Genomic DNA, 26,931 nt, shown 5'->3' with positions numbered 1-26,931 from the left:
GCATTTTGAGACTACTCCAACAGAACTGTGCCAGGATGGTAAATGTTTCATGATGTCACTTCCTGGTTCCAGGCAGCTGAGTATTTCAAAGGAGGACTTCACCGAGGCCAGCCTGGGGCTCCTAGCCAATCAGAGGAGGAGACACCTGCTCACAGGGCTGCTGAAGTCACTGAGGACCATCAAGACCCTGGTAACTGTCCAAGTCACCTTGTTGCTTTAAATCCTGATACAGACATATGGATATCTACATGCAACACAATTCAGTTGTGGGATGTTACTTATTTCCTAATTGAGGCTCAACATTTAGGTTGTGGTTCTTGATAATGATGATCATTCTTAAAGGGATACTTAGGGATTTTGTCAATGAGGCCCTTCATTAGACTCTGAGGAAGTAGATACATTTGTGTATACCATTTTTATGTCTCTGTCCAGTATGAAGGAAGTTAGGTAGTTGGTGAGCCAATGCTAACTAACGTTAGCATAATCTTAACAAGACCTCGTCATTTCGCTAACGCTAGTTAGCAGTTGTGCTAGTTAACAACTTACTTCAAACTGCACACAGAGACATAAAAATAGTATCCACGAGTTCATCTGACTCTGAGTAAGTAGATAAAGGGCCAATTGCCAAAATCCAGAAGTATTCCTTTAACTGTTTTGCTTGTTGTTTTACAGCAAAGGACTGATGTTCGACTCAGTGAGATGCTGGAGGTAAGAGACTCACGGACGGGTGCTCTATGAAGCTGAGTTTAGATGAAGCTTGGTTATTAAATCCAGATCGTCATGAATCCCTGAATCCCATTTGTAATGGCAGACCATCCTAGACTCATTCCTGCTGCTGTCACCATAGCCATAGATTTCAGTAGATTGTAAGGCTAGCGACAGATATACAAATGAGAAGTATTTAGTTGTAGCCCATAGGATCGAAAGAGCTGACGCTCTGAGTTATCCCACCAAGACCAAGCTACATACAGTAGTAACAGTAGTGGTTACCAAACTTTTTTTTCACTCTGGCCTACTTCAAAACAATATGTTTGTGTACTCTTGTATACACCAAAATATGTACTAATCAGGAAGTTAGCCCTAGTCTTTAACCAACCAAATTATGTTTGACAGAGTTTGTTTAATGCCTGATATTCTCGTTTTTAGTTTGTCTCTCTCTCTGTCCTGTAGGAGGAGGACTATCCTGGTGCCATCCAGTTGTGTCTGGAATGTCAGAAGGCTGCCAGCACATTCAAACACTACAGCTGCATAAGGTATGTTAAGATTCCAACTACTACAGCACATTCAAACACTACAGCTGCATAAGGTATGTTAAGATTCCAACTACTACAGCACATTCAAACACTACAGCTGCATAAGGTATGTTAAGATTCCAACTACTACAGCACATTCAAACACTACAGCTGCATAAGGTATGTTAAGATTCCAACTACTACAGCACATTCAAACACTACAGCTGCATAAGGTATGTTAAGATTCCAACTACTACAGCACATTCAAACACTACAGCTGCATAAGGTATGTTAAGATTCCAACTACTACAGCACATTCAAACACTATAGCTGCATAAGGTATGTTAAGATTCCAACTACTACAGCACATTCAAACACTACAGCTGCATAAGGTATGTTAAGATTCCAACTACTACAGCACATTCAAACACTATAGCTGCATAAGGTATGTTAAGATTCCAACTACTACAGCACATTCAAACACTATAGCTGCATAAGGTATGTTAAGATTCCAACTACTACAGCACATTCAAACACTACAGCTGCATAAGGTATGTTAAGATTCCAACTACTACAGCACATTCAAACACTACAGCTGCATAAGGTATGTTAAGATTCCAACTACTACAGCACATTCAAACACTACAGCTGCATAAGGTATGTTAAGATTCCAACTACTACAGCACATTCAAACACTACAGCTGCATAAGGTATGTTAAGATTCCAACTACTACAGCACATTCAAACACTACAGCTGCATAAGGTATGTTAAGATTCCAACTACTACAGCACATTCAAACACTACAGCTGCATAAGGTATGTTAAGATTCCAACTACTACAGCACATTCAAACACTACAGCTGCATAAGGTATGTTAAGATTCCAACTACTACAGCACATTCAAACACTACAGCTGCATAAGGTATGTTAAGATTCCAACTACTACAGCACATTCAAACACTATAGCTGCATAAGGTATGTTAAGATTCCAACTACTACAGCACATTCAAACACTACAGCTGCATAAGGTATGTTAAGATTCCAACTACTACAGCACATTCAAACACTACAGCTGCATAAGGTATGTTAAGATTCCAACTACTACAGCACATTCAAACACTACAGCTGCATAAGGTATGTTAAGATTCCAACTACTACAGCACATTCAAACACTACAGCTGCATAAGGTATGTTAAGATTCCAACTACTACAGCACATTCAAACACTATAGCTGCATAAGGTATGTTAAGATTCCAACTACTACAGCACATTCAAACACTACAGCTGCATAAGGTATGTTAAGATTCCAACTACTACAGCACATTCAAACACTATAGCTGCATAAGGTATGTTAAGATTCCAACTACTACAGCACATTCAAACACTACAGCTGCATAAGGTATGTTAAGATTCCAACTACTACAGCACATTCAAACACTACAGCTGCATAAGGTATGTTAAGATTCCAACTACTACAGCACATTCAAACACTATAGCTGCATAAGGTATGTTAAGATTCCAACTACTACAGCACATTCAAACACTACAGCTGCATAAGGTATGTTAAGATTCCAACTACTACAGCACATTCAAACACTATAGCTGCATAAGGTATGTTAAGATTCCAACTACTACAGCACATTCAAACACTACAGCTGCATAAGGTATGTTAAGATTCCAACTACTACAGCACATTCAAACACTACAGCTGCATAAGGTATGTTAAGATTCCAACTACTACAGCACATTCAAACACTACAGCTGCATAAGGTATGTTAAGATTCCAACTACTACAGCACATTCAAACACTACAGCTGCATAAGGTATGTTAAGATTCCAACTACTACAGCACATTCAAACACTACAGCTGCATAAGGTATGTTAAGATTCCAACTACTACAGCACATTCAAACACTATAGCTGCATAAGGTATGTTAAGATTCCAACTACTACAGCACATTCAAACACTATAGCTGCATAAGGTATGTTAAGATTCCAACTACTACAGCACATTCAAACACTACAGCTGCATAAGGTATGTTAAGATTCCAACTACTACAGCACATTCAAACACTACAGCTGCATAAGGTATGTTAAGATTCCAACTACTACAGCACATTCAAACACTACAGCTGCATAAGGTATGTTAAGATTCCAACTACTACAGCACATTCAAACACTATAGCTGCATAAGGTATGTTAAGATTCCAACTACTACAGCACATTCAAACACTACAGCTGCATAAGGTATGTTAAGATTCCAACTACTACAGCACATTCAAACACTACAGCTGCATAAGGTATGTTAAGATTCCAACTACTACAGCACATTCAAACACTACAGCTGCATAAGGTATGTTAAGATTCCAACTACTACAGCACATTCAAACACTACAGCTGCATAAGGTATGTTAAGATTCCAACTACTACAGCACATTCAAACACTACAGCTGCATAAGGTATGTTAAGATTCCAACTACTACAGCACATTCAAACACTACAGCTGCATAAGGTATGTTAAGATTCCAACTACTACAGCACATTCAAACACTACAGCTGCATAAGGTATGTTAAGATTCCAACTACTACAGCACATTCAAACACTACAGCTGCATAAGGTATGTTAAGATTCCAACTACTACAGCACATTCAAACACTACAGCTGCATAAGGTATGTTAAGATTCCAACTACTACAGCACATTCAAACACTACAGCTGCATAAGGTATGTTAAGATTCCAACTACTACAGCACATTCAAACACTACAGCTGCATAAGGTATGTTAAGATTCCAACTACTACAGCACATTCAAACACTACAGCTGCATAAGGTATGTTAAGATTCCAACTACTACAGCACATTCAAACACTACAGCTGCATAAGGTATGTTAAGATTCCAACTACTACAGCACATTCAAACACTACAGCTGCATAAGGTATGTTAAGATTCCAACTACTACAGCACATTCAAACACTACAGCTGCATAAGGTATGTTAAGATTCCAACTACTACAGCACATTCAAACACTACAGCTGCATAAGGTATGTTAAGATTCCAACTACTACAGCACATTCAAACACTACAGCTGCATAAGGTATGTTAAGATTCCAACTACTCAAATCAAATTCAATCTGTCACATGCGCTGAATACAGTGAAATGCTTACTTACAAACCTTTAACCAACAATGCAGAAAATACAAAAAAAAAGTAAGAGATAATAATTAAAGAGCAGCAGTAAAATAACAATAGTGGGGCTATATACAGAGGGTACCGGTACAGAGTCAATGTGGAGGCTATGTACAGGGGGTACCGGTACAGAGTCAATGTGGAGGCTATATACAGGGGGTACCGGTACAGAGTCAATGTGGAGGCTATATACAGGCGGTACCGGTACAGAGTCAATGTGGAGGCTATATACAGGGGGTACCGGTACAGCGTTAATGTGGAGGCTATATACAGGGGGTACCGGTACAGAGTCAATGTGGAGGCTATGTACAGGGGGTACCGGTACAGAGTCAATGTGGAGGCTATATACAGGGGGTACCGGTACAGAGTCAATGTGGAGGCTATATACAGGGGGTACCGGTACAGAGTCAATGTGGAGGCTGTATACAGGGGGTACCGGTACAGAGTCAATGTGGAGGCTATATACAGGGGGTACCGGTACAGAGTCAATGTGGAGGCTATATACAGGTGGTACCGGTACAGAGTCAATGTGGAGGCTATATACAGGCGGTACCGGTACAGAGTCAATCTGGAGGCTATATACAGGGGGTACCGGTACAGCGTTAATGTGGAGGCTATATACAGGGGGTACCGGTACAGAGTCAATGTGGAGGCTATATACAGGGGTGTCGAGGTAATATGTACATGTAGGTAGAGTTATTAAAGTGACTGCATTGCTAGTAACAGAGAGTAGAAGGGAGGGGGGGGTGGCAATGCATTGGACCTAGACTTGGCACTCCGGTACCGCTTGCCGTGCGGTAGCAGAGAGAACAGTCTATGTCTAGGGTGGCTGGAGTGTTTGACAATTAGGGCCTTCCTCTGACACCGCCTGAATTAGGCACTTTCCTGCATTTGACATTTGTGAGATGCAGGCTGGGTACTTCTATGTGTGTTCAGATGAGCACTCCGTCAACATTAACAGGACAGAGAAGCCAGGCATATGCTCATTGCTCACATGGAGCTCGTAAATGAGGGTAAGAAATAAACCTAAACTTGTTTCTCACAAGTGTAGCAGGTTGTGAACCCTGCAACAACGTTTCCACGCCGAGAATGAGAACGGTAAATTACTGTAATTAGTACATGCATTAACAGAAATTAATGTAACCAAATGACAGGGATTGACTGTTTTACAAACAGTCGGCTACCACGTGGGCATTCATAAAAGTGCATTGTGGGCCGACACTGTATAGCCTAGGCTACTATTCTACTTTGCAAGGCGGCATATCGGCCAGGACTGAGCATGATCAGTGTTGATTAGTCTGTAAATTAAGAAAATATTCAAATTATACCATGCCAGGTTGGCGAGGATTTGACACAACATTAGCGCATTATAGGCCTGAGAGTCAGAACAACCTTGTTGAATAATTGAGTCAGACACATCCAACTTTTTTTTTTAAAGAAAACCAATTAATTTATATACTACCAAGCAATGAAAACATGCATTGAATAAAAGAAAGTCCAAACATAAAAACATTTTTTTACTGACGTGCCACAGCCTATAGCGCTCATTGATGCTTTTAAAAGGTTTATGGTTGCTACTCAGAGAAAGTGCTGGAATTAAAGGAGCTTCCAACAGAATTTAACTGTACAGGCTTTTAACTGTGGATTATAAATTCCACCCCTTTTTCCATCCCAAAACCTTTGTGTTTTACGGACAGTAAATGGACATTTGCTAATGGGTTCAAACCGTCTCATATTGTGGGCTTTAAAACCATTAGTGTGATAATGTATGTTTTGTCATGTACTGAAGACCTACCAGACAGACGGACGGACAGGGTTCGTGTTCAGACTTGTGAAAAAGCATGGTTAGGGTACTTAATGACCGTTTTACCAGGGCCAGACTCATCTCCCCCTCTCTCCCCTCTCCCCCCTTTCTCCCCCTTTCCAGTGTGCGTTGGTGTGCAACAACAATAAAGCAGTGGTATTTGAATTAGCGACAGACTGCTGTGTGTGATCAGCAAGGTTGCACGTACCAGCAGATGAAACTGGTGGTACTACCATCAATCGATAAGCCACGGACATAGATAATGGCCTGTCATTATATAATTAGGCTATCCCCTGTGGGTTTGGGCATTAGCATGCATTCTCACTGTTTTTCGCTCTCTTTAATACCCTATCTGTCATTGTCTCTCACTCTCTCATCCTCTTTCTTTCTATCTCTCATTCCCTCATCTCTTTCTCTCTTTCTTATTCAGAAACTATCCTACCGATCCTTGACTTCGGCGATGTCATTTACAAAATAGGCCCCAGCACTCTACTCAGCAAACTGGATGTAGTCTATCACAGTGCCATCCGTTTTGTCACCAAAACCCCATATACTACCCACCACTGCGACCTGTATGCTCTCATTGGCTGGAACTCGCTTCATATTCGTCGCCAAACCCATTGTTTCCAGGTCATCTACAAGTCTTTGCTAGGTAAAGCACCGCCTTATCTCAGCTCACTGGTCACCATAGCAACACCCACCCGTAGCACGCCCTCCAGCAGGTACAGTGCCTTGCGAAAGTATTCGGCCCCCTTGAACTTTGCTACCTTTTGCCACATTTCAGGCTTCAAACATAAAGATATAAAACTGTATTTTTTTGTGAAGAATCAACAACAAGTGGGACACAATCATGAAGTGGAACGACATTTATTGGATATTTCAAACTTTTTTAACAAATCAAAAACTGAAAAATTGGGCGTGCAAAATTATTCAGCCCCCTTAAGTTAATACTTTGTAGCGCCACCTTTTTCTGCGATTACAGCTGTAAGTCGCTTGGGGTATGTCTCTATCAGTTTTGCACATCGAGAGACTGACATTTTTTCCCATTCCTCCTTGCAAAACAGCTCGAGCTCAGTGAGGTTGGATGGAGAGCATTTGTGAACAGCAGTGTTCAGTTCTTTCCACAGATTCTCGATTGGATTCAGGTCTGGACTTTGACTTGGCCATTCTAACACCTGGATATGTTTTTTTTTTTAACCATTCCATTGTAGATTTTGCTTTATGTTTTGGATCATTGTCTTGTTGGAAGACAAATCTCCGTCCCAGTCTCAGGTCTTTTGCAGACTCCATCAGGTTTTCTTCCAGAATGGTCCTGTATTTGGCTCCATCCATCTTCCCATCAATTTGAACCATCTTCCCTGTCCCTGCTGAAGAAAAGCAGGCCCAAACCATGATGCTGCCACCACCATGTTTGACAGTGTTCAGGATGGTGTGTTCAGGGTGATGAGCTGTGTTGCTTTTACGCCAAACATAACGTTTTGCATTGTTGCCAAAAAGTTCAATTTTGGTTTCATCTGACCAGAGCACCTTCTTCCACATGTTTGGTGTGTCTCCCAGGTGGCTTGTGGCAAACTTTAAACAACACTTTTTATGGATATCTTTAAGAAATGGCTTTCTTCTTGCCACTCTTCCATAGAGGCCAGATTTGTGCAATATACGACTGATTGTTGTCCTATGGACAGAGTCTCCCACCTCAGCTGTAGATCTCTGCAGTTCATCCAGAGTGATCATGGGCCTCTTGGCTGCATCTCTGATCAGTCTTCTCCTTGTATGAGCTGAAAGTTTAGAGGGACGGCCAGGTCTTGGTAGATTTGCAGTGGTCTGATACTCCTTCCATTTCAATATTATCGCTTGCACAGTGCTCCTTGGGATGTTTAAAGCTTGGGAAATCTTTTTGTATCCAAATCCAGCTTTAAACTTCTTCACAACAGTATCTCGGACCTGCCTGGTGTGTTCCTTGTTCTTCATGATGCTCTCTGCGCTTTTAACGGACCTCTGAGACTATCACAGTGCAGGTGCATTTATACGGAGACTTGATTACACACAGGTGGATTGTATTTATCATCATTAGTCATTTAGGTCAACATTGGATCATTCAGAGATCCTCACTGAACTTCTGGAGAGAGTTTGCTGCACTGAAAGTAAAGGGGCTGAATAATTTTGCACGCCCAATTTTTTTTTTTTGTTAAAAAAGTTTGAAATATCCAATAAATGTCGTTCCACTTCATGATTGTGTCCCAATCATCATGATTCTTCACAAAAAAATACAGTTTTATATCTATATATTTAAAGCTTGAAATGTGGCAAAAGGTCGCAAAGTTCAAGGGGGCCGAATACTTTCGCAAGGCACTGTATATTTCATTGGTCATCCCCAAAGCCAACACTTCCTTTAGCTGCCTTTCCTTCCAGTTCTCTGCTGCCAATGACTGGAACGAATTGCGAAAATCTCTGAAGATAGAGTCTTATCTCCTTCTCTAACTTTAAGCATCAGCTGTCGGAGCAGGTTACTGGTCATTGTACCTGTACACAGCCAATCTGTAATTAGCCCATCCAACTACCTCATCCCCATAGTATTACTTACCCTCTTGCTCTTTTGCACCCCAGTATCTCTACTTGCACATTATCATCTGCACATCAATCACTCCAGTATTAATGCAAATTGTAATTATTTTCACCTCTAGGGCCTACTTATTGCCTACCTCCCTACTCTTCTACATTTGCACACACTGTACATAGATTTTTCTATTTTTTTTATTCTATTTTTCTTTTCTGTTATTGACTGTGTTTGTTTATGTGTAACTCGGTGTTGTTTTTTTTCACACTGCTTTGCTTAATCTTGGCCATGTCGCAGTTGTAAATGAGAACTTGTTCTCAACTGGCTTACCTGGTTAAATAAAGTTGAAAAAAAATATCCCCCTCTTTATTATTCACCCTCTTATTCCCCCCCTCTCTCTTTCTTATTCCCCCCCTCTCTTTCTTATTCCCCCTCTCTCTCTTTCTTATTCCCCCCCTCTCTCTTTCTTATTCCCCCCTTTCTCTTTCTTATTCCCCCCTTTCTCTTTCTTATTCCCCTCTCTCTCTTTCTTATTCCCCCCCTCTCTCTTTCTTATTCCCCCCCTCTCTCTTTCTTATTCCCCCCTTTCTCTTTCTTATTCCCCCCTCTCTCTTTCTTATTCCCCCCTCTCTCTTTCTTATTCCCCCCCTCTCTCTTTCTTATTCCCCCCTCTCTCTTTCTTATTCCCCCCCTCTTTCTTTCTTATTCCCCCCCCCTTTCTTTCTTATTGTCCCCTCTCTCTCTCTTATTCTCATCTTTCTTATTGTCCCCCCTCTTTCTTATTCCACCTCCCTTTCTTATTCCCCCTCTTTCTTTCTTAATCCTCCTCTTTCTTAATCCCCCTTTCTTATTCCCCCCTCTCTCTTTCTTATTCCCCTTCTCTCTCTTTCTTATTCAACCTCCCTTTCTTATTTCCCCTCTTTCTTTCTTATTCCCTCTTTCTTTCTTATTCCCCGTCTTTCTTATTCCACTTCCCTTTCTCTTTCTTATTCCCCCTCTCTTTCTTTTTTATTCTCCCTTTCTTTGATGCTTGCCTCTATGCCAGTCAACGATTTACAGAGCTCTCTTCCTCCTCTTCTAGTTACTGACTGGCGTGGTCAGTCTCTCATTTTATCAGCCTTCAACTAGCCATATCTGTTCAGCCAGATATCTCCTTCTCTGTCCTGCTCTGTGTGAGGGATTCACTCTCTGCCAGCTCATGGAAGCCACCTTCCCCAGTCTGTTTATCATGCCCCCTCTCCCCCCTCCTCTCCCACTCATTAATTATCCTCCATTGTTGAGTTGTGTGTGGCAGTGCTTCCGCTAGGAAGATTTGGCACCAGACAAGTGACCTGGAAGATTGTAATTTATCGAACATTTGACCGGTCATCCATATGAATTGGGTGCGTCATCAATAATATTGCCATCAATAAACAATGGATAATGAGCCACATTTACATGTCCTTTAAAAACAGCCTATAACCAATTACATCGAAACACAAGGATAGTGTTTTGTATTGCATATGCAAAACTTTAGCCAATTCATTGGTTTTTACTTTCCTGAAACAATCCTTTTCCATGGTTCAACTGTTGCGGAATTGAGCACTAAATGCATCAGGGCGTTGAATGCATGGGCCTATAGGCTTAAGAGTCCACTGTATGATGTTATTTGAAAATATGTCTAAAGGAAAAAGCTAATGCCTAGAGAGCGATGCCGGCATCATGCTACAACACCGACATGCTTCTCTTTCAGACAGGCTACTGTGTCTGCTATATAGATATACAGGAGGGGAAATCATTCATTTTCGTGATCTTTTTTTATCTTCCGTTTAAAAAAATTAAGATAAGCATTATATTGTTAGATTATAGGGAGCACACAATTAAAAAGGCAGATTGAACTTAATTTAGACAATAAATTGTTATCAACAGAAGGAAACAAAACACGTGTTTGCATATTTAAAGAACTGGTTTGGATGAATAAATAGGTCTACAATAATAATGATATACAAGAATAATAATTATAAAACAAATTATTTATAAATCCCACCCGAATAACGAGTTGCAGAGTAGCCTACATTTGTGACCGACCGGCTCGATTCGGTCTTATGTAGCAAAATTTGAAACTGTTTTTTTTTTTTACATTGGATAAAAACAGAAAATTGTATATCATACACAAAAGTTGAGGAACAATGGGGAAAGTCATTCTGCTTTGAAATTTGATAAACTTGTAAACCCATTTTTTTTTTTTTAAATGTCCCTTGAATGTTTTGGTACACCTACTGGAGAGCTTTATCTACACTCATTCAGCATCGTTCACACCCTCTTAAGCCTTAACCCCACCCATCTCCTTAAGGATTCACATGTCTTTAAGAAAAAGTATAAACACAAAAACGACAGGTTGCATGACATCAGTAGCCTGGTGGTCCAAAATAGCAAAACTGGTGTATTTTAACACCAATAAACCCATCCGTTTAAACATGTATTTAGTATATGTCAATCTCGCAAACCAGGCAACTAAAAGCTACTTTCTCAACAATGTTTTGGTTAATTTTTTGCTCGTTAGCTGGCTAGCCAGTTCAAATAATGACCATGTCATATAGCTGACAACGTCTTTAGCTAATTTGTTTTCATTATTACAGGAAAATAAACTCACAACAAAATTATTATTTACAAGTTAATGCAAGCTAATTACATAAAGTAACTTATGGTTGTGAGTGTAACGAAATAAAAGCAGGGCATTCTGGAACTTGGACACTCTCGTTGGACTAACGTTATATCCTAATTTGACTTTGGTGCAGGTTCTTCACATTACCGTCTCTAGTAAACACACACTATATCAAATAAGATTAAAGTTTATTTGTCACATGAAAAGGATACAGAAGGTGTAAACTGTACAGTGAAATGGTTACTTGCATAGTGGATCTGCATATTTGCAATCAAACACCTGAATTTTCTCCTTCTCCTTAGCTATCATACTCTGCTTCCACCGGGCATTCCACAGATTTCAAAACTCGGTCCTCCAGAAAGTGGAGAGCATTAGCAATACTTTGTGATATCTTTAAAAAAAAAGAAAGGCATCTCTTGGCATGTCCAGTCCATCCATTATCTCAGCCAATCATGGCAAACAGGAAGGTTCCTGTCTTTTTCTGTGGAATAACCAACTAGGCTTGTAAATGGCATACATGTTTGTTATTAAGGCACATGAAAGTTCACATGTTCCCAAAGGCATTTCTGCCAAAAACCTAATTTTGATTGAAATGAATATGTTCAAATGCCTCTCCTGTGAAGTAGTGACGCATGACATACTCCTAGTATTATGAAACAAGTCATATTTGGCCTTGCCAACATTATCACCTTTGCCCAGTATAATATTAAAGCTTGTCCATTAGCAGGACATTCCTGTTGTAGGCTTTTCACCATAGGCATACTTTTACTTTAATTTACTTCAATGGAAAAAGGTCTCCATTTTTGCAATCAACAGTAGCCCAAGGCCTCTCTCTCCGCTGCAGCATTCACATAAGGCAGCGCGCAAGTAGTTAGGGGTTCTGAAGCACAAAATCAGGATGTGTGATAAGCAGCCCCGGAAAATTTGGCAGGCCACAATTTAATTTGTCAGCATTTAATTTATTTAATCTGCCAAAAGCTGGCAATTACCGGCTAACGGAAACCCTGGTGTGTGTGTGTGTGTGTGTGTGTTCGGGAGGTATTTATTTGAAATGCAGAGCCCCTTCAGTTCACACATTTGTCCTGATTGGTGGGCAGGCTGACTGGAGAGTTGCCTCCTCTTCTTAAGTAGTTAAGAGCAATTTCCTCCCTCTTTCCCCTCCTTCCTTTTCACCCCTCAGTGGAGGGATATGTTTGAGAGAAGCCCCTGGATGTGCGAGCAGGATTTATCCAGGCTAGAGCTGAGGGGATTTGAGTGTCAGAAAGTAAGGGGTCAGGGAACCAACCTTTCTCTTCCCTCTCTGACCCCTTCTAAGGCCGTCCATAGGAGAGTCTTCAACTCACTGACCGACCCCCACTGCCAATCTTCAAACACAACTGATATCCCGAAGGACAACAGAAAGAGAGCGAGAGGTTCAGACATCTACATACTCTGAGGGAGTGGCGGGGTCACTGTTGTCACTGCATGTATTTCTAAGATGCTATAGTTAGGGCATATGACATGGTATATAACAGAGTTCCTCATACTACCGTCTACTCTTAATAAAGGGGAATGACGATAAAACGGAATCTATGGCATTGGATGATGTAGGACTGAGAACATGTTGAAAGAGGATGGTGTGTGTAGCTGAGAAATGTTTCTGAGAGCCAATTATCCCACTTCCTTTGATATCCTAGACAGTTTTACTCTAACATGTTGTAGGGGTGAGAGGGGTAGCAGTACTCTAAAATGTGTTAGGGGTCAGAGGGTTAGCGGTACTCTAACATGTTGTAGGGTTCAGAGGGTTAGCGGTACTCTAACATGTTGTAGGGTTCAGAGGGTTAGTCGTACTCTAACATGTTGTAGGGTTCAGAGGGTTAGCGGTACTCTAACATGTTGTAGGGGTGAGAGGGTTGGCAGTACTCTAACATGTTGTAGGGTCAGAGGGTTAGCGGTACTCTAACATGTTGTAGGGTTCAGAGGGTTAGCGGTACTCTAACATGTTGTAGGGTTCAGAGGGTTAGCGGTACTCTAACATGTTGTAGGGGTCAGAGGGTTAGCGGTACTCTAACATGTTGTAGTGGTCAGAGGGTTAGCGGTACTCTAACATGTTGTAGGGGTGAGAGAGAGGGAGCAGCTCCCCTTTTTGTCTATTGATTATAGCCATCCACGTCAGATGGCATTTTCCCATCATCCCCTGACCTGCAGAAGACCACGAAATGGAAAGCCTGTGTGCGACCGCCTGGACAGTAAAGTCGTCTATCTGTGTCCCAAATGACACTCTGTTCCCTATATAGTGCACTACTTTTAACCTGGGCACTCTGAAGAGTTGTAATGTTATTTGCTATCAGCCCTGGTGAAACGTTGTGCACTATAAAGATAATGGGTGTCTATTTGGGATACATCCTATCAACTCTAATCCTGACCAGCTAGATCCCAGCTTTCCCTGGGGATGTATTTGTTTCTGGGGACACTTATTTTGGTGTACTACAGGTTAGGGCCTGGAGATCAGGAGTGCAGCAGGGATCAATAGAGATTAGAGATGCTCCAGAGCTCAGGGGAGCTGCTCTCCTCCACTCTGTCTTCCTGCCTGCGCCGCTGCCTAATGAGCGCAAATGTTTCTGGATTTGGATGGCTGCCAGCTCTAAACACCACAGCAGATTCTCCCTCCACCCCTCTCTTAGCCACAGCTCTCTGGAGAGAATCTAAGAGTTCCCATTTAAATGAGCTTCTGAAAAATGATACTGTTCATGAAAGTCTAATTTCACCTTTTTGCTGACTACCTCCCAAGGCTGGTACCAACTGATTTAAATGTTTAATTTTCCAGAGTTGAGGACGAGGCATTAGGGGGGATGGACGTTGATGAGCTGGCAATCTGCAGTGTCAACCACCTTACCCCTGTCCCCTTGCCCCGGTCGTTCAGTCCGTTCAACTGTAGAATCAATTTAATTAAAACAGGACATTCCAAGGCTTTGAGGTCACAGGGCCAGACTGTCTGACCTTTGATCCCGAGAGTCCTTCCTAAACCAACCCTGACCTCTCCTACTACACTATATATACAAAAGTATGTCGACACCCCTTCAAATTAGAGGATTTGGCTATTTCAGCCACACCCGTTGCTGACAGGTGTATACAATGGAGCACCCAGCAATGCAATCTCCATAGACAAACATTGGCAGTAGAATGGTCCGTAGTGAAGAGCACAGTGACTTTCAATGTGGCACCCCCATAGGATGCCATCTTTCCAACAAGTCAGTTCGTCAAATGTTTGCCCTGCTAGAGCAGCCCCGGTCAACTGTAAGTGCTGTTATTGTGAAGTGGAAACATCTAGGAGCAACAACAGCTCAGCCGCAATGGGTTAGGCCACACAAGCTCACAGAACGGGACCGCCAAGTGTCGAAACGAGTGGCACGTAAACATTGTCTGTCCTTGGTTGCAACACTCACTACCGAGTTCCAAAACGCCTCTGGAAGCAACGTCAGCACAATAACTGTTTGTCGGGAGCTTCATGAAATGGGTTTCTGTGGCTGAGCATCTGCACATAAGCCTAGGATCACCATGCGCAATGCCAAGCGTCGGCTGGAGTGGTGTAAAGCTCACCAACATTGGACTCTGGAGCAGTGGAACACGTTCTTTGGCGTGATGAATCACACTTCACCATGTCATATACAAAAAATGATCTACTTCCTCGACGGTGATCGGTCAACTTTACTCTTTTTGGCTTTGGCCTACCATTTAAACAAACTTTAATCTTTTGACCCTCGCTATTGCGGCCCAGTTGATTGGATGGGGTGATGCTCCCTCTTCTGTCTGCTGTAGTCTACGATCTGCTCCTTAGTTTTTGGGATATTGAGGGAGAGGTTATTTTCCTGGCACCACTCTGCCTGGGCTCTAACCTCCTCACCTGTAGGCTGTCTCATTGTTGGCCACCCGCTGTCGTGTCGTCAACAAACTTGATGATTGAGTTGACACATGACGTGTCCAAGCTGTTTCACACAAACACATCACGATGACCTTGTCATGTAATGGAACATAACATGTCACTTCTCCAGCAGACAGTCATCTGTGTTCTGACATTTGCAGCCGTGACACAGACATCTCCATTTGTCAGATTCAACGGACACATTTCAGAGCTAGAATATATTATTTCATTCCCTCAAACTCAACTCTGGACCTCGAAGCCAGTTCCACTGCTTTTTTTTTGTCATTGTTCCCCTCTAACCAGGGACTGATTTTAGACCTGGGACACCAGGTGGGTGCAAGTAGAACAGAATAGAATACCAGCAGGCTCCGGGTCAGAGTTGAATACACCTGCTTTAGTTCATATCCTAAGCAGCCTTCCAAGGAAGTTGACAGGAAGGCTGCAGACGCCAGAACACAGACAATGCCTCCATTTGAATGCTTGTCATCTTCTATGCTGTCCATAGTATAGCCGTCTGAACCACCACGCTTTCCCATGTCAAATAGTTCCTTGTTCTGAGAAAGGTCAGAGAATATAGAACCTACACATCCAGATATGTATATCTGGGTAATTGCTTTCTCTATTTTTCATCTTCTAATGTCAGATGGGGACTAAGCCCTCCAATCAGATTCTTACGATCCAGACACAATGGACTACTGAGGTGCTGGATACCCTAGTTTGGGTAGACAAACAAAAAAAGATGACAGTCACAGGTTTATGGTCTAGTTACATTCTAGTGGCTTAAGCCTGGACAGTTAAACTAGACAGACAAAAGGACTGCCAGTTCAGACTGTCTCACTCTGCTCTCCTAATAGCATTGTTGGACTGTTATTTGGGACGCGAGAGTTATGTGGTTGATGTGTTAGTGGCATTGGGGAACGGAGTCTCTCATCTTGTCAATGAGTTCATTATGCATATGAGGAGAATTAAAAACACCCCTGAGTCTCTCTCTCTCCCCCTCCCTGCCTGCCTGCCTGCCTCCCTTTTGCTTCGCGCTCCATGTTAAGATGCTCTTCAATTACAGTATTCCCACTGACATCCTTGCCTTCTGTGTGTCCTTCCAACCCACCATAGGCGCCAACAGCCTGCCTGTGTCCCCTTCTGTTACGCTTTTCCCACAGCTCCTCTCCAACATATTACCAATGTTAATTGAAAAGGGCCCCTCCCCCTTTCATGCCCACAGCGCCTGTCGAGGTAGAGGGATTTAGTTGAGTTTCTTTCTTCTCCTTTTTAATGCATTCCGTCTGATCATTAAAGTGGGGCAGCACACAGCAGGGGGTTGGTGCGTTCCTCCCTAGTCCCTACTCCCCCCTGTCAGTAGAGGTTTACTCAGAGAGAGAAGCAGTACACTTCATGTTAATTAGCCCTCAGTGAGAGAGATAAAATGTGAGAGACTGGATAAAACCATAGGAACAGAAATACTAGAATGGACTAAACATTGACTTGAATTGGAATGTCCATTCTAGTCATTTCTAATTCTATGATGAAAACAGCTGTACAGGGTCTCCTCTGCTTGCCCTGTCTCTGACACTACTGTGGCTGAAGTCTCTGCCTGCCCTGTCTCTGCCACTACCATGGCTTAAGTCTCTGCCTGCCCTGTCTCTGACACTACCATGGCTGAAGTCTCTGCCACTACCATGGCTGAAGTCTCTGCCTGCCCTGTCTCTGCCACTACCATGGCTGAAGTCTCTGCCACTACCATGGCTGAAGTCTCTGCCTGCCCTGTCTCTGACACTACCATGGCTGAAGTCTCTGCCTGCCCTGTCTCTGACACTACCATGGCTGAAGTCTCTGCCTGCCCTGTCTCTGACACTACCATGGCTGAAGTCTCTGCCTGCCCTGTCTCTGACACTACCGTGGCTGAAGTCTCTGCCTGCCCTGTCTCTGACACTACTGTGGCTGAAGTCTCTGCCAGGGTACAGTCGGGAAAGGCACTTAAATATTTTGTCTTGCACACATGCACAATCTGTGTCTCAAGGCTTGAAAATCCTTCTTTAACCCGTCTCCTCCCCTTCATCCACACGGAGCGCCAAGTCTGGGACCAAAAGGTTCCTGAACAGCTTCTACCGCGAAGCCATAAGACGCTGAACAGTTAATTAAATGGCTACCTGGACTTTCTGCTTTTCACCGCCTACCTACAGTTGAAGTCGGAAGTTTACATACACCTTAGCCAAATACATTTAAACTCAGTTTTTCACAATTCCTGACATTTAATCCAAGTAAAAATTCCCTGTCTTAGGTCAGTTAGGATCACCACTTTATTTTAACAATGTTAAATGTCATAATAATATTAGAGAGAATGATTTATTTCAGCTTTTATTTCTTTCATCACATTCCTAGTTGGTCACACGTTTACATACACTCAATTAGTATTTGGTAGCATTGCCTTTAAATTGTTTAACTTAGGTCAAACATTTCATGTAGCCTTCCACAAGCTTCCCACAATAAGTTGGGTGTATTTTGGCCCATTCCTCCTGAGGTTTGCAGGCCTCCTTGCTTGCACATGCTTTTTCAGTTCTGCCCACAAATGTTCTATGGGACTGAGGTCAGGCTTTGTGATGGCCACTGTGGCTTTGTGATGGCCAGTCCAATACCTTGACTTTGTTGTCCTTAAGCCATTTTGCCACAACTTTGGCAGTATGCTTGGGGTCATTGTCCATTTGGAAGACCCATTTGCGACCAAGCTTTAACTTCCTGACTGATGTCTTGAGATGTTGCTTCAATGTAGCCACATAATTTTCCTTCCTTGTGAAGCCATCTATTTTGTGAAGTGCACCAGTCCCTCCTGCAGCAATGCACCCCCACAACATGATGCTCCCACCCCCATGCTTCACGGTTGGGATGGTGTTATTCGGCTTGCAAGCATCTCTCTTTTTCTAAAACTATAGTTTAACATGAAATTTGTGGAGTGGTTGAAAAACAAGTTTTAATGACAACCTAAGTGTATGTAAACTTGCGACTTCAAATGTACTTGTACATACCTCAATCAATCACCCCAGTACACTGACTCGGTACTCGTAGTCCTACCTGTAGTCCTTGTATATAGCCTGTATATAGCCTTGATGTTTTATTGTGTTACTATTTTATTTGTATCTATTTGTTAATTTTCATACTTTTAACTGCATTGTTGGGAAAGTGCTCGTAAGTAAGCATTTCACTGTAAAGTCTGCACTTGTTGTATTCGGCGCGTGTGACAAATAACATTTTGATTGAAGTGGATTTAACAGGTTACGTCAATAAGGGACCATAGCTGTCACCCGGATTCACCTGGTCAGTCTTTGTCATGGAAAGAGCAGGTGTTCCTAATGTTTTGTACACTCAGTGTACAGTAGATTCAGTTTGTTCTTTGATGTTGCCAACACCGTCCTCTAATCAACTAAGACTTTGAAACAACTGCAAGACAGCAACCTATAAAGACTAGATCCAGCATTCAGCACAATGTTCTTTGTATCAGAAATGGCAAATCGAACTGAGAAAGTTCAGCACTTTGAGTACAGCCACACGCAGTTGTTCAAGGTGTTGCCTTTCACTAGGGAAATGATAATGGGTCAGGAAACACCATTTGTGAAATACCGTGTTGCTTTGTACAAAACGGACAATGGCTTTTTTTTCCCGTCTCTGTGTGTTAGAGTATGGTGACGACGTGTTTCTGCAGGTCAGGATGAGTGATACCTTAGAGTTCTAGGTCACTGATGGAGGCCAAGTGAAACCTTGTCTCGTGTCTAGGTGATCAGCAGGGAACTGACCTAACAATGTCCTTTCATTCACAGTGAGTTGAATTCCAAGCTACAAGACACTCTGGAGCAAATAGAGGTACGGAGGAGCTTTTTTCCCTTGTTTCTTCTTTTTCTTTTAAAAAGAGAGGAAATCCACTCTACCTTTTAGTGTTCCGCTTTCATTAAGACCGTTGAGAACCAGATGGAGATATGGAGACACAGGAGCATGGCTAGAGACGGGGATTGAACCATGGTCTCCGGTGCATGGTAGCCACACATAGGTTTACTAACTATTTCTATTGGTTAAGAACACTGCGATTTATCATACATCTCAAAGGTTGTTTGACACTGAACATATTAAATATGAACATCACCTTCCCTGTAATTGTTTAAATGCCTACAGTTAAACGAGAGACTTAGTGTTTTATCTTAACATTGACCGTTTTCTGTTTTTCCTGCTACATATTAACATATTTAAAAAGCCATTCCCACATCCACGCTTAGGGAGGTTCATTACCTGGATGCCATGTGAATGTGTGACACCACCACCAGCACAGAAAGCGGTGTCTTGGTCTCTAAACTGATCCGCTGTGTGGCTCTGGTGGTCGAATGGTGGATGGTGGGTGCTGCTGGAGAGATGTAATTGGGAGGTAGCCAGTCTGGCGTGAAGCCCTTCCTGCTAGCTTCGGTGAATCTGCAACACGTTTTCTCATCATGCTCTTTAATCCTGCTTTCTCTACCAAAAAGCGCAGGTGTCTATGGAAATGCAATGCAGAAATCTGAATGAAGCAATTTGTATGTTCATTTGCATACACATTTATAATTAAAGTATTTGGTAGGAAAGAAATGATAAAATCTACAGTATTTTCATATAAAATTCATAACATTTGTAGAATGTAATGTACTTTGCTTTCTCAAATAAAATTGCCATAGTATGATAACTTCGATGCACAATTTCTATGCTTTCCATTCTTAGCCAGAACTACAGTAACTCCATCTTCTGCTGTAAACAAAATGTTGTCTAATTCGACACCGTCCCTGCCACCCTGTTTAAAAAAATAAAAAATACACTTTTTTTTTTTCTCTCCCCAATTTCGTGGTATCCAATTGTCTCATCGCTGCAACTCCCATACGGACTCAGGAGAGGCGAAGGTACGAGAGCCGTGCGTCCTCTGAAACACAACCCAACCAAGCCGCACTGCTTCTTGACACAATACCCACTTAATCCGTAAACCAGCCGCACCAATGTGTCGGAGGAAACACCGTACACCTGGCGACCGTGTCAGCGTGCACTGCGCCCGGGCCCGCCACAGGAGTCGCTAGTGCGCAATAGGACAAGGACATCCCTGCCGGCCAAACCTTCCCCTAACCCGGACGACGCTGGGCCATTTGTGGACCGCTCCATTGGTCTCCTGGTTGCGACAGAGCCTGGACTCAAACCCAGAATCTCTAGTGGCACAGCTAGCACTGCGATGCAGTCCCTTAGGCTGCGTCACTCGGGAGGCCCCCTGCCACTGTATTTCTCTCACGCAGCAGCTCTGTTTAATGTTAATGGTGGCGCTCCTTTGACCTTGGGGAGGCTGAGTGTGTATCTCTCATCCCCTCCAGCAACATGGCTCTCCCTTGCTCTCTCTGACTGACATGTAGTCTATGTCCCAAATGGAACCCAATTCCCTACGGAGTGCACTACTTTTGGCCAGAGCCCTATATAGTAGTGCACTAAATAGTGAATAGTGTGCCATTTGGCACTCAGACTTTAAAGACAGCAGCCTCAGCCCTCCATTATGGAAGCTGTTTCTCTTGGCCCAAGGAGTTGATTCATGACCATATCCCTCCTCATATCCCCTCATTCCCCTCTACCCACCCAACAGGAGCAGCTGGATGTGGCCTTGTCTAAAACCTGCAAGCACTTTGATGTCTCCCACTACACCAGAGTTCAGCTGGCGTACACCCTCCTGGAAAAGACCCAGGTGAGAGACCTCTAGCAACAGATCTCTGCTCTGTCGGCTTCCTTCCTGATCCTTTTGTCATCTTTTCCCCCCTTTTCTCCCTCTTCCTTCTGTATATTGTTCTCGATCTCTCTTTCTCTGTCTTTCTCTCTACCTACCTCTCTGACCTTACGTCTCTCCCTCTGATGTGGTGAGAGGATTCATTCCTGGGTTGACGCCCGTTTTGGTATCCCCCTTTCCTCCCCCTTCCCTCTGTTGTGCTCCCTGTTTCTCCCTCCATCTCTCTCCTTCTCTCTCCCCACGGTGTTGATCAGAGGTGATGATTCATACCGGTCTTGTGTTTTTTTACACCGTCTTCTCCCCCCAATACTTCCTGCAAATCACAGATCTGTCACTGGTAAAGCTTTTCCACCACACACACGAGATGGGGAAACATCCCCCTTTTCCATGGGATTGATTTTGGGATGACGGAAGCACACAATCGCGTAGACAGTTTGCGACAAGCTGTCACCATCACAAATATTGATTGTATTGCTTTGTTCACGGGACTGTCAGGGGTAAGAACTGCCACCAAAAAACAACTCTGGCGATATGGCAGTGTATTGTGGTGTCAAATGATGTCTGTCGGCCTCCGTAGAGAGAGAGAGAGAGATTTTTTTTTGTGGATGCTTGTTTTTCTGTGTTGTGTGCACTTTCATTAAAGAGAGGGTGTCTGTATTTTTACACGTGTGTGTCAGTGTAACTCTGTACTGACATGGATGGTGTGTGAGGGCTCAGATGAGTCAGCTGTTATCAACTGTCAGTCTCTTGCACACACAGAAAAGCTTCCACCACTTCCTTCCAGGCAAATTCATCACTTTTATTCACTAAGGGTGAGGCTCACAGAGATGTGTCTGTGTGAGTGAAGACAAGCACTGCAGATCTCTCTGGGTATTCCTGCCTGAAACTCTGGCAAAGTATCCGGTTTTTCGAACAAATCTATGTCTAGGCAGGTAGCCTAGTGGTTGAGTGTTGGGCCAGTAACCTAAAGGTCGCTGGTTCAAATCCGCAAGCCGACTAGGTGAAACATCTTGAGCAAGACACTTAACCCCAATTGCTCCTGTAAGTCGCTCTGGGTAAGAGCATCTGCTAAATTACTAAAATGTTATGCAAATGTCTCAACTTTTCAGCACAGTGCACTTTTAGTGTAGTGGTAAATGATTGGTGTTAGAGAAGACATAAGCTTTGTTCGAATACCCTTACTAACATACTGTATACCACATACTTGATGAGTATGTACTATTAGTTCATTTTAGTATACTGTAAACGAACAGTGTCCTTTCAGTTGAGTGTACTAGCACGTACCGGAAGTTGATGCTGTTGTTATGCAACTTCTTGCTAGCTTGTTAGCATAACAAATGACAAGTTTAGACATCTTACAACTTCCTTCCATGTCCCCTGAGAACGCACAACGATTCTACCACTTAGCTAAGCTAAGAATGACATAAATGATCAAGTCATTAAATGTTGGGTAGTTAGATAAAATTTAGCTAGTTAATATACTGGCAATACTGACAATGTTAGATAGCTAGCTAACATACCGGTACATACAAGCAACTGCTGTAATGATATTCTATGCGGTGTGTAAGGATAGCGTAGCTAATATATTGTCAGCCAACATAATGTGTAACATACCTTATTGGAAAAGTCATTACTTTTTTATTACAGTGCTTAACATGTTCTTAAATGTGTCATAGTTAGTACAAATAATTGTACTACCATTTTGTATCCACGTTCCTCAGACTCCGCTGCATATTTTCTGCCATTTTCTTCAAATCTGAAAATGTTATGAAGCCACGCCCATTTTTGGAATATATGCATTATGGGCCTTAAAAGCACAGAAATATTGTCCACTGCTTGTATACTTCGTAGTTTGACGAATGTAGTACAACATCTGGGAACTTTTAGCATACTAACTATATCCATACTATGACCAATAAGCATACTACATACTCAATTTACGTCACAAATAGTATAGTTCGGATGAGTATTCTAACACAGCTATAGAGCTTGTCTTGTAACAAGTCGTTTGTTTACCTGGTAGACAAACAGGCAAATAACTCTTATGCCTATAACATGACCTGTAAATTTCTCCTATTGCAAAGCTACTCATGTAGGAAACAAAAACATGCTGACGTGATGATTAGCGTATCTATTTGATTGACATCATCAGCCATGAGACGAGAGTGGCCCTTGGCTCCGGAGATTGCGTCATCAGCAGATCAGGAGCTTTTTGGAGTAGGCTATCCACAATCGCAATGGTTGTGTTCTCCACAATGATAAAAGCCAGCAGGGGAGTAGTGAGTGTAGTGCATGCTCTCAAACTCAAATACCTATTGTTGACTGGCTCAGGGCCCTTTCGCTCTTTGTTGGGGCGCGTGACACACACACACACTACACTCACTATGTTCACTGTATCCATGTACAAAGCAGATTGCTGACCTTCAGGCCCTGGTCTAAAGTATCGGGCTCTGGTCAAGAGTAGTGCACTACAAATCAAATCCTATCAAATTTGATTTGTCACGTACACATGGTTAGTAGATTTTAATGCGAGTGTAGTGAAATGCTTGTGCTTCTAGTTCGACTGTGCAGTAATATCTAACAAGTAATCTAACAATTCCCCAACAACTACCTAATGCAAACAAATCTAAAGGGGTGAATGAGAATATGTACATATAAATATATGGATGAGTGATGGCCGAGCGGCATAGGCAAGGTGCAATAGATGGTATATAATACAGTGTGATATGAGTAATTTAAGATTTGTAAACATTATTAAAGTGGCATAATTTAGAGTGGCATTGTATTAAGTGACTAATGATCCATTTATTAAAGTGGCCAGTGATTGGGTCTCAATGTAGGCAGCAGCCTCTCTGAGTTAGTAATTGCTGTTTAACAGTCTGTTGGCCTTGAGATAGATTCTGTTTTTCAGTCTCTCGGTCCCAGCTTTGATGCACCTGTGCTGACCTCGCCTTCTGGATGGTAGCAGTGTGAACAGGCAGTGGCTTGGGTGGTTGTTGTCCTTGATGATCTTTTTGGCCTTCCTGTGACATCGGCTGCTGTATGTGTCATGGAGGGCAGGTAGTTTGCCCCAGGTGATGCGTTGTGCAGACCGCACCACCCTCTGGAGAGCCTTGGGGTTGAGGGCTGTGCAGTTGACGTGCCAGGCTGATACAGCCCGACAGGATGCTCTCGATTGTGCATCTGTAAAGGTTTGTCAAGGTTTTGGGTGACAAGCCACATTTTTTTCAGCCTCCTGAGGTTGAAGAGGCGCTGTTGCGCCGCCTTCACCACACTGTCTGTGTGGGTGGACCAATTCAGTTTGTCTGTGATGTGTACGCCGAGGAATTTAAAACCTTCCACCTTCTCCACTGCTGTCCCTTCGATGTGGATAAGGGGGTGCTCCCTCTGCTGTTTCCTGAAGTCCACGATAATCTCCTTTGTTTTGTTGACGTTGAGTGAGAGGTTGTTTTCCTGACACCACACTCCGAGTGCCCTCACCTCCTCACTGTAGGCTGTCTAGTCGCTGTTGGTAATCCATGCCCACTACTGTAGTGTTGTCTGCAAACTTGATGATTGAGTTGGAGGCGTGCATGGCCACGCAGCCGTGGGTGAACAGGGAGTACAGGAGGGGGCTGAGCATGCACCCTTGTGGGGCCCCAGTGCTGAGGGTCAGCGAAGTGATGTTGTTTCCTACCTTCACCACCTGGGGGCGGCCCGTCGCAAAGTCCAGGACCCAATTGCACAGGGCGGGGTTGAGACCCAGGGCCTCCAGCTTGATGATGAGCTTGGATGGCACTATGGTGTTGAATGCTGAGCTGTAGTCAATGAACAGCATTCTTACATAGCGGCGGTATTCAAACTGAAATTGGTCTAAGGTGTCCGGTAAGTTGGAGGTGATATGATCCTTGACTAGTCCCTCAAAGCACTTCATGATGACAGACGTGAGTGCTACGGAGCGGTAGTAATTTCTATCAGTTATCTTTGCCTTTGTTACAGGAACAATGGTAGCCATCTTGAAGCATGTGGGGACAGCAGACTGGGATAGGGAGAGATTGAATATGTCTGTAAACACACCATCCAGCTGGTCTGTGCATGCTCTGAGTGATACCATCTGGGCCAGCTGCCTTGTGAGGGTTAACGCATTTAAATGATTTACTCACGTTAGCCATAGAGAGGGGGTGGGGGGGCGTGGTTCTTGTTAGCGGGATGCGACGGTGGCACTGTATTATCCTCAAAGCAGGCAAAGAAGGTGTTTTAGTTTGTCTGGAAGCATGATGTGGCTGGTTTTCTTTTTGTAGTCCGTGATTTCCTGTAGACGCTGCCACATATGTCTCATGTCTGAGCCGTTGAATTGCGACCCCACCTTGTCCCGGTACTGGCATTTCGCTTGTCTGATTGCTTTGCGAAGGGAATAACGACACTATTTATATTCAGTCTTATTCCCAGACCTCTTTCCATGGTTAAATCTGTTGGATCGCACTTTCATTTTTGCGCAAATGCTGCCATCCATCCACGGTTTCTGGTTAGGGTAGGTTTTAATAGTCACAGTGGGTACAACATCTCCAATGCAATTCTTTATAAACGCACTCACCGAGTCAGTGTATACGTTGATGTTGTTCTGAGGCTGACCGGAACATATTAAGTCTGCGTGATCAAAACAATCTTGAAGCGTGGCTTCCGATTGGTCGGACCAGCGTTGAATGGTTATCGTCACTTGTACATCCTGTTTGAGTTTCTGCCTATAAGACGGAAGGAGCAAGATGGCGTCGTGGTCGGATTTGCTGAAGGGAGGGCGGGGAGGAATTTGTATGCATCGCGGAAGTTAGAGTAGCAGTGGTCAAGGGTATTGTGCATAGCGCAATCAATATGCTGATAGAATTTAGGTAACCTTGTTCTCAAATTTGCTTTGTTAAAATCCCCAGCTACAGTAAATGCAGCCTCAGGATATATTGTTTCCAGTTTGCATATAGTCCAGTGACGTTCCTTGGTGGTCGTCTTGGTGTCTGCTTGAGGGGGAATGTACACAGCTGTGACTATAACGAGAATTCTCTTGGTAGGTAAAATGGCCTGCATTTGATTGTAAGGAATTCTAGGTTGGGTGGACATGAGTTACTGTCTGTTGTTATGATTACACCATAAGTCGTTAATCATGAAGCTTACACCTCCGCCCTTCCTCTTCCCAGCGAGGTATTTATCTCTGTCGGTGCGATGCATGGAGAAGCCCGGTGGCTGAACCAATTCCGACAATTTATCTCGAGAGAGCCATGTTTCTGTGAAATAGAGAATGTTACAATCTATGATGTCTCACTGGAAGGCAACCCTTGCTCGAATTTCGTCAAAATCTGTTCTCTCTGCTAACGCACAGCAAGCGGTAGCATGTACATATTACCTCAATTACCTCGACACCGGTGCCCCATGTATTTTGCCTCGCTATTGTTATTTACTGCTGCTCTTTAATTATTTGTTATTCTTATCTCTTATTTTTTGGGGGTATTTTCTGAACTGCATTGTTGGTTAAGGGCTTGTAAGTAAGCATTTCACTGTAAGGTCTACCTACACCTGTTGTATTTGGCGCATGTGACATTTCATTTGAAAGACCTGTTATTAGTAGCGCAAGTTGCAGCTCAAATGGCTCTTGTAGCACTTCATTTAGAAATGACCTTGCAACTCAAGTAGGCCATTGGCAATGGCTGCATATCAACTGCAATTTCTGTAATCAGAGATTTTTCCCCCAACTGTTAATGTTGATGTCGTGCGGCACGGCACGCTTTATATCCATCGCAAATCATTTGAAAGATGCATATTCCCACTTACTAACGTAACAGCATTTAAGCAGTTAAGTAGGTCTATTTGTAAAAAATTA

At 43.0% G+C, this 26,931-nt stretch overlaps 1 protein-coding gene across 1 annotated transcript in view; it reads left to right on the top strand.

Moving 5' to 3' along the window:
* Window positions 1–26,931, top strand: part of LOC139392223 (syndetin-like) — a 217,884-nt gene that overhangs the window by 44,633 nt on the left and 146,320 nt on the right. Inside the window, exons 7-11 of the mRNA XM_071140055.1 lie at window positions 73–190; window positions 673–708; window positions 1,171–1,253; window positions 19,132–19,174; window positions 20,949–21,047. Of these exons, the coding sequence (XP_070996156.1) occupies window positions 73–190; window positions 673–708; window positions 1,171–1,253; window positions 19,132–19,174; window positions 20,949–21,047 (379 nt within the window). The remainder of the gene's footprint in view (window positions 1–72; window positions 191–672; window positions 709–1,170; window positions 1,254–19,131; window positions 19,175–20,948; window positions 21,048–26,931) is intronic.

The sequence above is a fragment of the Oncorhynchus clarkii genome, chromosome 32, assembly GCF_045791955.1.
Source record: "Oncorhynchus clarkii lewisi isolate Uvic-CL-2024 chromosome 32, UVic_Ocla_1.0, whole genome shotgun sequence".
In the NCBI taxonomy this organism is placed as follows: domain Eukaryota; kingdom Metazoa; phylum Chordata; class Actinopteri; order Salmoniformes; family Salmonidae; genus Oncorhynchus; species Oncorhynchus clarkii.
Note: the sequence above shows the minus strand (reverse complement) of the source record. Positions and strands in the feature narration are given on the sequence as shown.